This window comes from Oncorhynchus masou, chromosome 31, assembly GCF_036934945.1.
Source record: "Oncorhynchus masou masou isolate Uvic2021 chromosome 31, UVic_Omas_1.1, whole genome shotgun sequence".
Lineage (NCBI taxonomy): Eukaryota > Metazoa > Chordata > Actinopteri > Salmoniformes > Salmonidae > Oncorhynchus > Oncorhynchus masou.
The window spans coordinates 102367931-102384917 of record NC_088242.1 but is presented as its reverse complement, the minus strand read 5'-3'; the positions used below and the strand labels follow the sequence as shown (position 1 = coordinate 102384917).

General features: G+C 42.1%; 1 protein-coding gene across 2 annotated transcripts in view; it reads right to left on the bottom strand.

The window, feature by feature from the left end:
- Positions 1-5455: 5455 nt before the first annotated feature.
- Positions 5456-16987, bottom strand: part of LOC135524842 (ubiquitin-protein ligase E3A-like) — a 48522-nt gene continuing 36990 nt past the window's right edge. For both annotated transcript variants that reach the window (XM_064952704.1, XM_064952703.1), the window contains exons 10-15: positions 13524-13729; positions 10168-10332; positions 8144-8299; positions 7027-7100; positions 6662-6805; positions 5456-6512 (exon numbers count right to left, since the gene is read on the bottom strand). In XM_064952704.1, coding sequence (XP_064808776.1) covers positions 6392-6512; positions 6662-6805; positions 7027-7100; positions 8144-8299; positions 10168-10332; positions 13524-13729 — 866 coding nt within the window. In that variant the 3' untranslated portion in view covers positions 5456-6391. The remainder of the gene's footprint in view (positions 6513-6661; positions 6806-7026; positions 7101-8143; positions 8300-10167; positions 10333-13523; positions 13730-16987) is intronic.

The window sequence follows — 16987 nt, the reverse complement described above, 5'->3', positions numbered from 1 at the left end:
AACAGACCTGACCATACCATTCATTAACATACAGACCTGACCATACCATTCACTAACATACAGACCTGACCATACCATTCACTAACATACAGACCTGACCATACCATTCACTAACATACAGACCTGACCATACCATTCACTAACATACAGACCTGACCATACCATTCACTAACATACAGACCTGACCATACCATTCACTAACATACAGACCTGACCATACCATTCACTAACATACAGACCTGACCATACCATTCACTAACATACAGACCTGACCATACCATTCACTAACATACAGACCTGACCATACCATTCACTAACATACAGACCTGACCATACCATTCACTAACATACCATTCACTAACATACATACCTGACCATACCATTCATTAACATACAGACCTGACCATACCATTTCAACAAACATACCTGACCATACCATTCATTAACATACAGACCTGACCATACCATTCACTAACATACCATTCATTAACATACAGACCTGACCATACCATTCACTAACATACAGACCTGACCATACCATTCACTAACATACAGACCTGACCATACCATTCACTAACATACAGACCTGACCATACCATTCACTAACATACAGACCTGACCATACCATTCACTAACATACAGATCTGACCATACCATTCACTAACATACACACTTGACCATACCATTCATTAACATACAGACCTGACCATACCATTCACTAACATACCATTCCTAACATACATTCACTACCATACCATTCACTAACATACAGACCTGACCATACCATTCACTAACATACATACCTGACCATACCATTCATTAACATACAGACCTGACCATACCATTCACTAACATACAGACCTGACCATACCATTCACTAACATACAGACCTGACCATACCATTCATTAACATACAGACCTGACCATACCATTCACTAACATACCATTCACTAACATACATAACTGACCATACCATTCATTAACATACAGTCCTGACCATACCATTCACTAACATACAGACCTGACTATACCATTCACTAACATACAGACCTGACCATACCATTCACTAACATACAGACCTGACCATACCATTCACTAACATACAGACCTGACCATACCATTCACTAACATACAAACCTGACCATACCATTCACTAACATACAGACCTGACCATACCATTCACTAACATACAGTCCTGACCATACCATTCACTAACATACAGACCTGACCATACCATTCACTAACATACAGACCTGACCATACCATTCACTAACATACAGACCTGACCATACCATTCACTAACATACATGAAGGGAACATTTTGACATTTTCCATATGGTTAGTGAGAAAGTCCACATTGCAAATGTTCAGTCCCGTACTAGACGTCCTCGTACATTTCTAAAATTAGCGGACGGAGTCGGGCCGTGCAGCAGGGCCGGATCTTCCAGGAATTTATCAATCTCTCGGTTTCCGTTTTATAACATTTTCAAATGTTGGTCATTTTTCTGCTGTCCTGGTAAATCCCACCAGAGGGCAAATGGAATCATATTGCAAATGTACAAAACACCACCAATCACGACGTGGCCTTTTCTCCTGAGCGGAAAAGACTTCGAAGACTAAACTTGGTGAGCATAGGTTTGGCATAATGGGCAGTTGGCCCCCGAAAAAGATGGCGTCGAGGCCTCAACGGTTTTTGAGTAATGGAAATTTTTCAGGGATTAAAGGTCAAAAATGAAAATAGAGCGTGAATTTGACCACTTCACCTCAAAATAAATGAACCTACGGTGTAAGGAAAAAAAAGAACCAGCCATTTATCGTAATTTAAGAGAAATTGTACAATGTACAATTGGTGATGTTCTAAGGTGTTTAAAAAATAAATACAGTTACAGATCCAGTTGCAGCGTGTTCAGACAAATCTTTTTGAAGTGTGTTTCGGAGCTCTGTGAGATTTCTGTGATTTTCTGAAATAACACACACTCAATCAACCCTCTGTAAATAAGTCAGTTCTTAACATAAAGACTTAAAACTCAAAATTCTATAAGTGCCAATGAGGATATGTTTCAGCTTTCTGTGTCAACCCGGAAGTGCCTTAAAATGCTGTCAAAACTTCATATGTATGATTAGGCAACCCTCATGAACTGTAAGTCAGTCATTTCTCCCAACAGATGTCAAAGAAAAGCGCTCTCTCTCTCACACACACACACACACACACACACACACACACACACACACACACACACACACACACACAGAGCAAGGATGGACTGACAAAGTGCTTAAAGAAACTCAGAGCCTGCAATGGCATCATAATCTCTAGGCTGTGCCGAGTTCAACGAGATGCCCCGCTAGACCGTAGCTTGCTTGGTCTGAGCTCCGCGACCATGAAAATAGTAGGCCCATAATGAATCCTGGCCATAAATTGCAGGTGCTTTTGGGTGACAGCGGGAGAAACAGTTAGGGTGAGAAGCCCAATTTGACCTCAGGAACATTCCTGAGGTCCTCCCGATCTGTGCAAGCCTAAACCTGACTGTGTGGCATTAACCCTTAACAGTTAAAACAGGTTTTTTTCACCAAACAGTTTTCAATGACTTCTCTACCCATATGAATACATTGCCTGCACCCCTAAATTCAACCTGAAGCCTAATGTGGGTTATGAATGTCTTATGAACCTGTCTTCGATGACAATCCATCAGGCCACTATGAGGTCTACCTGTGTTGATTCTAAGCTTCCTGGAGCAACTGGAAGTGGTTAAAATCACCCTAAAAGTGTTTTTCCCATACCCAACCTGATGTATGATAGAAATAGTGAATTCAACCCTGTGTAAATCAGTCAGTTCTTAACGCAAAGACTTAAAACACAGGATTCTGTAAAAGCATACCCCAATGAGGATATTTTTACTTTTAGCTTCCTGTGCCAACCGGAAGTGCCATAATTGGTGTCATAGGGGCTGTTTCGAAGGGTTAAAAAAGTCAGATCTTTACAAAACTTCATATGTGCGATTAGGCAACCCTCATGAACTGTAAATAAGTCATGTCTCGAATAAGATTTCCAAGAAAAACTCACACACACACACACACAGCTTGGACGGAGGGACACAGTGTGGTGCGTAGAGACAAACAGAGCCTGCAATAGTTACCTTTGTTCAAACTATTAAAGAACCGTCAGACCTAGAGTTCTGAAACTTAGGAAACCTGTTCTAGAGCTCAGGTCGATAGTGCGTGGTGAGTTATGTGGCTCTAGAAGGTTCTCGGACCGAGAAACAGCCTTGTACATTTGCAATAACTTCAGTTCATTTTGACATTATGAAAATGACGACATTTAGAAATGTCCCAGAGTCGCAAGACTAGGTGCGTTGCAACCGCCTCGGCCCATAGACGGACCCTAACATTTCAGTCCGATAGCTCATTCAAGGACCCCGTAGAAACGCCCGGAAAATTTGGATTTTCAACACCAATTAATTTAAAACCTCTTAGAGATCGGGCTACTTTTTTCAACATTCTGTTAAAAATCGCGCAACATTTCAACATCCTGCTACTCATGCCAGGAATATAGTATATGCATATGATTAGTATGTGTGCATAGAAAACACTCTGAAGTTTCTAGAACTGGTTCAATGGTGTCTGTGACTATAACAGAACGAGTTCCGTGGTCAAAATCGCCAGAAAACCTGGTTACTAAATCGACGGAGAAAAAATCAATCCGCCAGTCCATGTATTGTCTATTGGAAGTAAAAATACTTAAGGCTCAGGATATGTTCCTACAGCTTCCACACAATGTCGCCAGTGTTGTGATTTCGATTCAACTAAATCGTTGGTCATCTGAATAATAGCCACATCCGGTTGTCAAGTCCACAGCTGTAAACAATGGAACCAGAGAAGTTGACTACGTTTCCCAAACTTGTGCCTATTGAATACAGATCGCTCCGTGATCAATTTGATTGTTTATTAACGTTTAGTAATACCTAAAGTTGGATTACAGAAGTAGTTTGAAGTGTTTTGTCAAAGTTTATAGGCAACTTTTTTAATTTAAAAAAATAACGTCGCGTTTAAAAAACTTGTTTTTACTGGATCTGACGGTCTTCATAAATTGACATTTTGGGTACACAAGGACCGATTTAATCGAAAAAAAAAGACCCAATTGTGATGTTTATGGGACATATAGGAGTGCCAACAAAGAATCTCGTCAAAGGTAATGAATGTTTTATATTTTATTTCTGCGTTTTGTGTAGCGTCGGCTACGCTAATTCCTTTGTTTACGTCCCCTTCTGGTATTTTGGCGTGTTGCCTGCTATCAGATAATAGCTACTCATGCTTTCGCCGAAAAGCATTTTACAAATCTGACTCGTTGGCTAGATTCACAACGAGTGTAGCTTGAATTGACTACCCTGCATGTGAATTTTAATGAACGTTTGAGTTTTAACGAGTGCTATTAGCATTTGGCGTAGCGCATTTGCATTTATTGTTGGCAGGGGGTGCGGTTGCGTCCCGGGTGGGCCAGACAGGTTAAGGTCGCTACTCGGGCTCCAAATGATCTATCGAGCCAAAACTTGGTATTTGGGGTTGCCTCAGCTAGGCCTACACATGTCAGAACTGGACCCGCAGCTAGAAAGTAACTACGTGTTTTATGTTTTTATTATGGTTTGAACAGAAGGTGCTGTGAATTGTGGGCCAGCTCTAAAATATGTGATAGTTGGCTTCTAAACGAGTTGGAAAAAGTGGGTGTGGTGTCAGTTTGTATCAGCTTGGTGTCAGAATGATATCTAATTGACTGATGGACAGTGACTTGCTGGCTGACTTTTGTCCATTTGCAATTTGTTTAAACAGTGAGGTACCATCACCAAAGTGACATTCTGAAATCAACCCCAACGAGCGATGGAGAGGAATCACTGGCCGGCCATCCCGAGTTCATCAGGCCAGTCAATTTTGCATTTCTGCAGAATTTTTGAGCATGTCAAATTCGTGATGGTAAATGCAAAGTGAAACATATTGCAAATGCACAGCCGTGGACCTGGTGATTGGAACGGGTTACCAGGAGCACATTTTTTAAAATGCCATTACGGGGTAGCAAGGGGTCCACGGTTGGGTAGGGAGCACCCCCCACCCGTGCCCATCCAGCCCCTTGTCATTTTGGACGTTTTCTTAAAAATCGTTAAAAAACAACAGTCCCACTTCTCCCTCATCATACATGACAAATAGACCATCTAGGTTGATTCATGGCTTAACATAGTGCTATAGATAATTTTGGCAGTATAAATGCCTTTTGGACATGGTTCACTGACTTTTGGGTTTGTAAACCGACTTCCATTGATCGTATACGGCAAATGGACATAACATCCTGATTTGGCACTTTCAAATCTTCCATATTGCATTTGACATTTCTTATGGCTTTTGGCACAAAAAAAAGTGACTTTTGACTTCCTATGAAATCATATAGCAAATGGACAAAACATATGCCTTATGGACAAGTAATTTTTTTTTTATTATAATCAAATATGACAAAAGTATGTTCATACAGTTCTTATGTAATTGACAAAAAAAATCTAAAGAATTTTGAAAAACGGTCCAGAAAGCACTTTTTAAGGGGTGATAAGTTTGACAAAATGTTACTCTTGGGTCATTTGCAATATGAAAAATTACGGTGGAGCGCACTCACCATCTATTGGATTTTTGCAGTGTTACACTTGGCATTTGCCATATGGCATTTGCAATCAACTTTGAATGAAACCACATCCAATTGAATGGTATTGGACATTGTGTGTATGTTTCGTACGGTGCCAATATGTTCCCATTAATTTTTGTCCATTTCAGGGGGGTGTTCCCTTACATACAGTCCTGTACATACCATTCACTAACATACAGTCCTGTACATACCATTCACTAACATACAGACCTGTACATACCATTCACTAACATACAGTCCTGTACATACCATTCACTAACATACCATTCACTAACATACAGTCCTGTACATACCATTCACTAACATACAGTCCTGTACATACCATTCACTAACATACAGTCCTGTACATACCATTCAGTAACATTCTGAAAGTTTAGTGAAGTGCACTTTCCCAACAGAGACAATGATAACCTGCTTCAGACTGGATGTTTTTACACGGCAACCATCTTTAATAAACACATGTAGGAGAACCGAGCTTCACTAAGCATTCTGACTGAAATTAGGTTCTACATTAAAGAGATCTGAGGGGGGGGGTAGATCAAAGCGTCTGTCTAATTGATATCTTGGCACACACTACTGGAACATTTCTTTGTCGTAATGCCACTTTTTAATTTGAACTCATGTCTCATTGTATGGTAGAACTCCTTCCTTTTCCATTAACACATTTAAACCATTTAACTTTATGTTTTGTTTCAGAGTAGTTGTTTTGTTTCACAGCATTCCAAATCCTTTGGCATAAGTGATGGCTTTGAGAAGTCTCTCCTTCAGCTTCTCCTTTGTGTCATATTCAGGGAGCAGCAAGGCATTAAAACACGTGTGAGAAGTAGGTAACCTGGAGAGAGAGGAGAGAGAGATTATTGATCTGGGAGGATCTGGGAGTCACCATTGAAACAGGTCTCTGGACCAAATGGCACCCTATTCCCTACATAGTGCACTACGTAGGGAACAGGATGCCATTTGGGACCCGAGGCCTGGTCTCACCTGTCTGTGTCGGGGCCGTTCTTGGCGATGATCATCTTTAACTTGCCCAGCCCTCCTACGGGTGCTCTGTCAGTCCCCGTAGTAAACTGGAGGAACAGTCTCTTATCCTCCTCACCAAACGAATGCACCGTCTCCCAGAAGTCTCTGAGAAATAAAGAACAGCATTTCAAAAAAACATATTTAATAACATTACAACAGCAGCATCAGAATGAGCAGGAGTGTAATGGTGGTCTAATAAAATACATGTTCAAAGACAAGTTATTTTAAGAAACATTTTAAAATAGATTTATGTATTGGACTAAAACATCTACGTCAACATTTTAACATTCTATGTAATTCTGTAGAGAAATTACATGTTTTTTTACTTGATAATGCGACAGTCTTTGTTGTAGCCTCCGTCATACTCGGTTGTTTCTTCAAGTGCGTGAAAGTCTAAATTCTGAAGAGTTAGAATACAAGAGACGGGTACATCAGGGGGTGTAGAAGGAGTTAGAATAGAGACGGGTACATCAGGGGGTGTAGAAGGAGTTAGAATACAAGAGACGGGTACATCAGGGGGTGTAGATGGAGTTAGAATAGAGACGGGTACATCAGGGGGTGTAGAAGGAGTTAGAATACAAGAGACGGGTACATCAGGGGGTGTAGAAGGAGTTAGAATAGAGACGGGTACATCAGGGGGTGTAGAAGGAGTTAGAATACAAGAGACGGGTACATCAGGGGGTGTAGAAGGAGTTAGAATACAAGAGACGGGTACATCAGGGGGTGTAGAAGGAGTTAGAATACAAGAGACGGGTACATCAGGGGGTGTAGAAGGAGTTAGAATACAAGAGACGGGTACATCAGGGGGTGTAGAAGGAGTTAGAATACAAGAGACGGGTACATCAGGGGGTGTAGAAGGAGTTAGAATACAAGAGACGGGTACATCAGGGGGTGTAGAAGGAGTTAGAATACAAGAGACAGGTACATATACAAATATTTACACATGTTAAGTTTGCTGAAAATAAACGCAGTTCACAGTGAGGACATTTCAGGGGGTGAAGAAGGAGTTTTTTGCAGAGTTCAATAGATATATATATAAATATTTACACATGTTAAGTTTGCTGAACACACACACAGTTCACACACACACACACACACACACACACACACACACACACACACACACACACACACACACACACACACACACACACACACACACACACACACACACACACACACACACACACACACACACCAGGCTGCATTAGATCAGGTGGTGTAGAAGACATGAAGCAGTGACCCCAACTCAAACACCAAATGTCTTTTCTATAGCTCAAGCTCAATTGGTCTTTCCGTGATACCTTGCATCATTGCCTCCAGAAAGTCTCACATTCCTGTGACCATCTCCCCCAAATAATTGAAGAGAAGGAAACGAGGAGAGAGGAAGCGAGTAAACAAAGAAAGAATGATTGAGAAAGGACCTCAGATGAGTTTCCTTACCCTGCTTCCACAGATCAGTAGCTCCACTTCCTCAGGTCTAAATAAATACTTGAGAGGCGACTCGTTGGTGACCATCTGGAAGCCCCTCCTGAAGGCTTTGAACTGGCGCTCCACACTCTTATTAAGTATGTAATCACTATACAGAGAGACAAACTCCTGGAGATCACAGAAACACAGATAGGACCAGTCAAAATTAAATGGCATCATTCACTTCCACTGTATCAACTTATTTCATACTTCAGTGATAGACTAAATACTTCACTCAGTAAGTGTTTACATTTTGTTTTAATGATTTAACCAGGTAGACTAGTTGAGAACAAGTTCTCATTTACAACTGTGACCTGGCCAAGATAAAGCAAAGCAGTGAGACAAACAGAGTTACACATGAAATAAACAAAACGTACAGTCAGTAACACAATAGAAAAGAAAAATAGAAAAATCTATGTACAGTGTGTGCAAATGTAGAAGAGTAGGGAGGTAAGGCAATAAACAGGCCATAGAGGCAGAATAATTACAATTTAGCATTAATACTGGAGTGAAAGATGTGCAAGTAGAGATACTGGGGTGCAAAAGAGCAAGAGGGTAAGTAATAATATGGTGATGAGGTTGTTGGGTGGGCTATTTACAGATGGGCTGTGTACAGGTACAGTGATCGGTAAGCAGCTCTGACAGCTGGTGCTTAAAGTTAGAGAGATATGAGTCTTCAGCTTCAGTGATTTTTGCAATTCATTCCAGTCATTGGCAGCAGAGAACTGGAAGCAAAGGCAACCAAAGGAAGTATTGGCTTTGGGGATGACCAATGCAATATACCTGCTGGAGTGTGTGCTACGGGTGGGTGTTGCTATGGTGACCAATCAGTTGAAATAAGGCGGGGCTTTACCTAGCAGAGAATTGTAGATGACCTGGAGCCAGTGGGTTTGGCGACGAGTATGAAGCGAGGGCCAGCCAACGAGATCATTCCAGACTCACATTAAGATGCTTAATGTGAGTCTGGAAGGAGAGTTTACAGTCTAACCAGACACCTAGGTATATGTAGTTGTCCACATATTCTAAGTCAGAACCGTCCAGAGTAGTGATGCTAGTCGGGCGAGAGGGTGCGGGCAGCGATCGGTTGAAGAGCATGCATTTAGTTTTACTAGCATTTAAGAACAGTTGGAGGCCACGAAAGGAGTGTTGTATGGTGTTGAAGCTCATTTGGAGGTTTGTTAGCACAGTGTCCAAAGAAGGGCCAGATGTATACAGAATGGTGTCGTCTGCGTAGAAGTGGATCAGAGAATCACCAGCAGCAAGAGCGACATCATTGATATATACAAAGAAAAGAGTCGGCCCGAGAATTGAACCCTGTGGCACCCCCATAGAGACTGCCAGAGGTCCGGACAACAGACCCTCCGATTTGGCACACTAAACTCTGTCAGAGAAGTAGTTGGTGAACCAGGCGAGGCAGTCATTTGAGGAACCAAGGTTGTTGAGTATTCCGATAAGAATGTGGTGATTGACAGAGTCGAAAGCCTCGCCAGGTTGATGAAGATGGCTGCAGAGTACTGTCTTTAAATCGATGGCAGTTATGATATCGTTTCGGACCTTGAGCGTGGCTGAGTTGCACCCATGACCAGCTTGGAAACCAGATTGCATAGTGGAGAAGGTACGGTGGGATTCGAAATGGTTGGTGATCAGTTTGTTAACTTGGCTTTCGAAGATTTTAGAAAGGCAGGGTAGGATGGATATAGGTCTACAACAGTTCAGGTCCAGAGTGTCTCCCACTTTGAAGAGGGGGATGACTGCGGGCCTGTGAGAGACTAGATACCTCCGTCAGTCAGTCAGTGGTCCTGTGACAGACTAGATTCTCCAGTCAGTCAGTGGTCCTGTGACAGACTAGATTCTCCAGTCAGTCAGTGGTCCTGTGACAGACTAGATACTTCAGTCAGTCTGGTTCTGTGATAGATTAGATACTTCTCTATGGGTTGTTCTGGACAGGGCTACAACAAAATATTCATTTCTATTGTTCTCACTAAAAGGTATCTTACCTTTCTATTGTCCGCACTAACAGGTATCTTGTCCCCGTTTTCCTTCAGGTCGTAAGTGATGGGGTCTCCAAACAGGTCAGTCTGTGAGATCTGGAAGGTGATCATCATGTCCTCCTCCACATCCCCCTCATAGTCCAGCAGCTCCTTCAGACTCTGGTACTGAACCTGGCATGGGAGAGACCCCAGGCTGTCAGTCAGTATAAATGGGAGAGACCACCAATATGTATTTAACAGAGGTTTAAGAGCACTATATTAATACGTAGCTAACAGAGGGTTAAGAGGGCTATATTAATACATAGCTAACAGAGGGTTAAGAGCGCTATATTAATACGTAGCTAACAGAGGGATAAGAGCGCTATATTAATACGTAGCTAACAGAGGGATAAGAGCGCTATATTAATACGTAGCTAACAGAGGGATAAGAGGGCTATATTAATACATAGCTAACAGAGGGATAAGAGGGCTATATTAATAACAGAGGGATAAGAGGGCTATATTAATACATAGCTAACAGAGGGATAAGAGGGCTATATTAATACGTAGCTAACAGAGGGATAAGAGCGCTATATTAATACGTAGCCAGAGGGATAAGAGGGCTATATTAATACGTAGCTAACAGAGGGATAAGAGCGCTATATTAATACGTAGCTAACAGAGGGATAAGAGCGCTATATTAATACGTAGCTAACAGAGGGATAAGAGCGCTATATTAATACATAGCTAACAGAAGGATAAGAGCGCTATATTAATACGTAGCCAGAGGGTTAAGAGGGCTATATTAATACATAGCTAACAGAGGGTTAAGAGCACTATATTAATACGTAGCTAACAGAGGGATAAGAGGGCTATATTAATACGTAGCTAACAGAGGGATAAGAGCGCTATATTATATTAAGGGATAAGAGCGCTATATTAATACGTAGCTAACAGAGGGTTAAGAGCGCTATATTAATACATAGCTAACAGAGGGATAAGAGGGCTATATTAATACGTAGCTAACAGAGGGTTAAGAGGGCTATATTAATACGAAGCTAGAGGGTTAAGAGCGCTATATTAATACATAGCTAACAGAGGGTTAAGAGGGCTATATTAATACGTAGCTAGAGGGTTAAGAGGGCTATATTAATACGAAGCTAACAGAGGGATAAGAGGGCTATATTAATACATAGCTAACAGAGGGTTAAGAGATAAGGCTATATTAATACGAAGCTAGAGGGTTAAGAGCGCTATATTAATACATAGCTAACAGAGGGTTAAGAGGGCTATATTAATACGAAGCTAGAGGGTTAAGAGCGCTATATTAATACATAGCTAACAGAGGGATAAGAGGGCTATATTAATACGTAGCTAACAGAGGGATAAGAGCGCTATATTAATACGTAGCTAACAGAGGGTTAAGAGGGCTATATTAATACGTAGCTAGAGGGTTAAGAGGGCTATATTAATACATAGCTAACAGAGGGTTAAGAGGGCTATATTAATACGTAGCTAACAGAGGGTTAAGAGCGCTATATTAATACGTAGCTAACAGAGGGTTAAGAGGGCTATATTAATACGTAGCTAACAGAGGGTTAAGAGCGCTATATTAATACATAAGAGCTAACAGAGGGTTAAGAGCGCTATATTAATACGTAGCTAACAGAGGGATAAGAGCGCTATATTAATACGTAGCTAACAGAGGGATAAGAGGGCTATATTAATACGTAGCTAACAGAGGGATAAGAGCGCTATATTAATACGTAGCTAACAGAGGGTTAAGAGGGCTATATTAATACGTAGCTAACAGAGGGATAAGAGCGCTATATTAATACGTAGCTAACAGAGGGTTAAGAGGGCTATATTAATACGTAGCTAACAGAGGGATAAGAGCGCTATATTAATACGTAGCTAACAGAGGGTTAAGAGCGCTATATTAATACGTAGCTAACAGAGGGTTAAGAGCGCTATATTAATACGTAGCTAACAGAGGGTTAAGAGGGCTATATTAATACGTAGCTAACAGAGGGTTAAGAGGGCTATATTAATACGTAGCTAACAGAGGGTTAAGAGCGCTATATTAATACGTAGCTAACAGAGGGTTAAGAGCGCTATATTAATACGTAGCTAACAGAGGGTTAAGAGCGCTATATTAATACGTAGCTAGAGGGTTAAGAGGGCTATATTAATATGTAACTGGAGGGTTAAGAGGGCTATATTAATACGTAGCTAACAGAGGGTTAAGAGCGCTATATTAATACATAGCTAACAGAGGGTTAAGAGCGCTATATTAATACGTAGCTAACAGAGGGATAAGAGCGCTATATTAATACGTAGCTAACAGAGGGTTAAGAGGGCTATATTAATACGTAGCTAACAGAGGGTTAAGAGCGCTATATTAATACGTAGCTAACAGAGGGTTAAGAGCGCTATATTAATACGTAGCTAACAGAGGGTTAAGAGGGCTATATTAATACGTAGCTAACAGAGGGTTAAGAGGGCTATATTAATATGTAGCTAACAGAGGGTTAAGAGGGCTATATTAATACGTAGCTAACAGAGGGTTAAGAGCGCTATATTAATACGTAGCTAACAGAGGGTTAAGAGCGCTATATTAATACGTAGCTAACAGAGGGATAAGAGCGCTATATTAATACGTAGCTAACAGAGGGATAAGAGGGCTATATTAATACGTAGCTAACAGAGGGATAAGAGCGCTATATTAATACGTAGCTAACAGAGGGATAAGAGCGCTATATTAATACGTAGCTAACAGAGGGTTAAGAGGGCTATATTAATACGTAGCTAACAGAGGGATAAGAGCGCTATATTAATATGTAGCTAACAGAGGGTTAAGAGCGCTATATTAATACGTAGCTAACAGAGGGTTAAGAGGGCTATATTAATACGTAGCTAACAGAGGGTTAAGAGCGCTATATTAATACGTAGCTAACAGAGGGTTAAGAGCGCTATATTAATACGTAGCTAGAGGGTTAAGAGCGCTATATTAATACATAGCTAACAGAGGGTTAAGAGGGCTATATTAATACGTAGCTAACAGAGGGTTAAGAGGGCTATATTAATACGTAGCTAGAGGGTTAAGAGCGCTATATTAATACGTAGCTAACAGAGGGATAAGAGCGCTATATTAATATGTAGCTAACAGAGGGATAAGAGGGCTATATTAATACGTAGCTAACAGAGGGTTAAGAGCGCTATATTAATACATAGCTAACAGGAATAATGCTATATTATGAAATGACAAGGTTTTTAATAAAAATTTAATACACAGCTCATGTAGTAGTTGTCTAACTACTACTTTTTAATTACATAGACCGATTAAAAATTAAATTTAAAAATATTTCAGCATGTTCCAGTACCGGATGTGAGTCTGCCAGGTCCAGATAGGTGCCTTTCTTCCCCATCAGTTTCCTGTAGACCACCATGGGAAAGTGAACATCCAGGATACAGTTGTTGTAGATGGCCAGGCCCAAGACGATGCCTATCAGGGTGAACTGGGCCTCATTCTCCAAAGAGGGTGGGTTGAACCAGAACAGCTTGGTGGACTCATCATATGTAAACATGCCTAGAGGAGGGAGGGAGCACTGGACATTAATACCAAGAAACCAGATGGACAATTTGTTTGTGAATATTAAGTTCAAGTTTAAAACTTTGTCAAAATATTTTTATTTTTATAGAAATGTGTCTATGGCCAACATACAGTGGCCAAGTGTTGGCCAAGTGTTCAGATCCCTTGAATTTTTCCACATTTTGTTTCGTTACAGCCTTATTCTAAAATGGACAACAAAAATATATTTTACGTCATCAATCGACAGACAATACCCCATAATGACAAGGCTAAAACGGGCTTTGGGAAATTTTTGCAAAAATCTGAAATATCACATTTACATAAGTTTTCAGACCCATAACTTTTGTATTTATTATGGATCCCCATTAGTTCCTGCCAAGGCAGCAGCTACTCTTCCTGGGGTTTATTATGGATCCCCATTAGATCCTGCCAAGGCAGCAGCTACTCTTCCTGGGGTTTATTATGGATCCCCATTTTATTATGGATCCCCATTAGTTCCTGCCAAGGCAGCAGCTCCTCTTCCTGGGGTTTATTATGGATCCCCATTAGATCCTGTCAAGGCAGCAGCTACTCTTCCTGGGGTTTATTATGGATCCCCATTAGTTCCTGTCAAGGCAGCAGCTACTCTTCCTGGGGTTTATTATGGATCCCCATTAGTTCCTGTCAAGGCAGCAGCTACTCTTCCTGGGGTTTATTATGGATCCCCATTAGTTCCTGCCAAGGCAGCAGCTACTCTTCCTGGGGTTTATTATGGATCCCCATTAGTTCCTGCCAAGGCAGCAGCTACTCTTCCTGGGGTTTATTATGGATCCCCATTAGTTCCTGTCAAGGCAGCAGCTACTCTTCCTGGGGTTTATTATGGATCCCCATTAGATCCTGCCAAGGCAGCAGCTACTCTTCCTGGGGTTTATTATGGATCCCCATTAGTTCCTGCCAAGGCAGCAGCTACTCTTCCTGGGGTTTATTATGGATCCCCATTAGTTCCTGCCAAGGCAGCAGCTACTCTTCCTGGGGTTTATTATGGATCCCCATTAGTTCCTGCCAAGGCAGCAGCTACTCTTCCTGGGGTTTATTATGGATCCCCATTAGTTCCTGTCAAGGCAGCAGCTACTCTTCCTGGGGTTTATTATGGATCCCCATTAGTTCCTGTCAAGGCAGCAGCTACTCTTCCTGGGGTTTATTATGGATCCCCATTAGATCCTGCCAAGGCAGCAGCTACTCTTCCTGGGGTTTATTATGGATCCCCATTAGATCCTGCCAAGGCAGCAGCTACTCTTCCTGGGGTTTATTATGGATCCCCATTAGTTCCTGCCAAGGCAGCAGCTACTCTTCCTGGGGTTTATTATGGATCCCCATTAGTTCCTGCCAAGGCAGCAGCTACTCTTCCTGGGGTTTATTATGGATCCCCATTAGTTCCTGTCAAGGCAGCAGCTACTCTTCCTGGGGTTTATTATGGATCCCCATTAGTTCCTGCCAAGGCAGCAGCTACTCTTCCTGGGGTTTATTATGGATCCCCATTAGATCCTGCCAAGGCAGCAGCTACTCTTCCTGGGGTTTATTATGGATCCCCATTAGTTCCTGCCAAGGCAGCAGCTACTCTTCCTGGGGTTTATTATGGATCCCCATTAGTTCCTGCCAAGGCAGCAGCTACTCTTCCTGGGGTTTATTATGGATCCCCATTAGTTCCTGCCAGGGCAGCAGCTACTCTTCCTGGGGTTTATTATGGATCCCCATTAGATCCTGCCAAGGCAGCAGCTACTCTTCCTGGGGTTTATTATGGATCCCCATTAGATCCTGCCAAGGCAGCAGCTACTCTTCCTGGGGTTTATTATGGATCCCCATTAGTTCCTGCCAAGGCAGCAGCTACTCTTCCTGGGGTTTATTATGGATCCCCATTAGATCCTGCCAAGGCAGCAGCTACTCTTCCTGGGGTTTATTATGGATCCCCATTAGATCCTGTCAAGGCAGCAGCTACTCTTCCTGGGGTTTATTATGGATCCCCATTAGATCCTGCCAAGGCAGCAGCTACTCTTCCTGGGGTTTATTATGGATCCCCATTAGATCCTGCCAAGGCAGCAGCTACTCTTCCTGGGGTTTATTATGGATCCCCATTAGATCCTGCCAAGGCAGCAGCTACTCTTCCTGGGGTTTATTATGGATCCCCATTAGATCCTGCCAAGGCAGCAGCTACTCTTCCTGGGGTTTATTATGGATCCCCATTAGTTCCTGTCAAGGCAGCAGCTACTCTTCCTGGGGTTTATTATGGATCCCCATTAGATCCTGCCAAGGCAGCAGCTACTCTTCCTGGGGTTTATTATGGATCCCCATTAGATCCTGCCAAGGCAGCAGCTACTCTTCCTGGGGTTTATTATGGATCCCCATTAGATCCTGCCAAGGCAGCAGCTACTCTTCCTGGGGTTTATTATGGATCCCCATTAGATCCTGCCAAGGCAGCAGCTACTCTTCCTGGGGTTCTGTTTTATTAGATCCTGCCTTGTTGATAGTGGCAGCAGATCCTGGGGTTTATTATGGATCCATTAGATCCTGCCAAGGCAGCAGCTACTCTTCCTGGGGTTTATTATGGATCCCCATTAGTTCCTGTCAAGGCAGCAGCTACTCTTCCTGGGGTTTATTATGGATCCCCATTAGATCCTGCCAAGGCAGCAGCTACTCTTCCTGGGGTTTATTATGGATCCCCATTAGATCCTGCCAAGGCAGCAGCTACTCTTCCTGGGGTTTATTATGGATCCCCATTAGATACTGCCAAGGCAGCAGCTACTCTTCCTGGGGTTTATTATGGATCCCCATTAGATCCTGCCAAAGCAGCAGCTACTCTTCCTGGGGTTTATTATGGATCTCCATTAGTTCCTACCAAGGCAGCAGCTACTCTTCCTGGGGTCATACAACATTAAGGCAGTTTATTCAATTTTAAAAACATTACAGTACATTCCCAGACTGTGTCCTCAGGCCCCTACTCCACCGCTACCACATATATACAGTACAATACATTCCCAGACTGTGTCCTCAGGCCCCTACTCCACCACTACCACATATATACAGTACAATACATTCCCAGACTGTGTCCTCAGGCCCCTACTCCACCACTACCACATATATACAGTACAATACATTCCCAGACTGTGTCCTCAGGCCCCTACTCCACCACTACCACATATATACAGTACAATACATTCCCAGACTGTGTCCTCAGGCCCCTACTCCACCACTACCACATATATACAGTATAATACATTC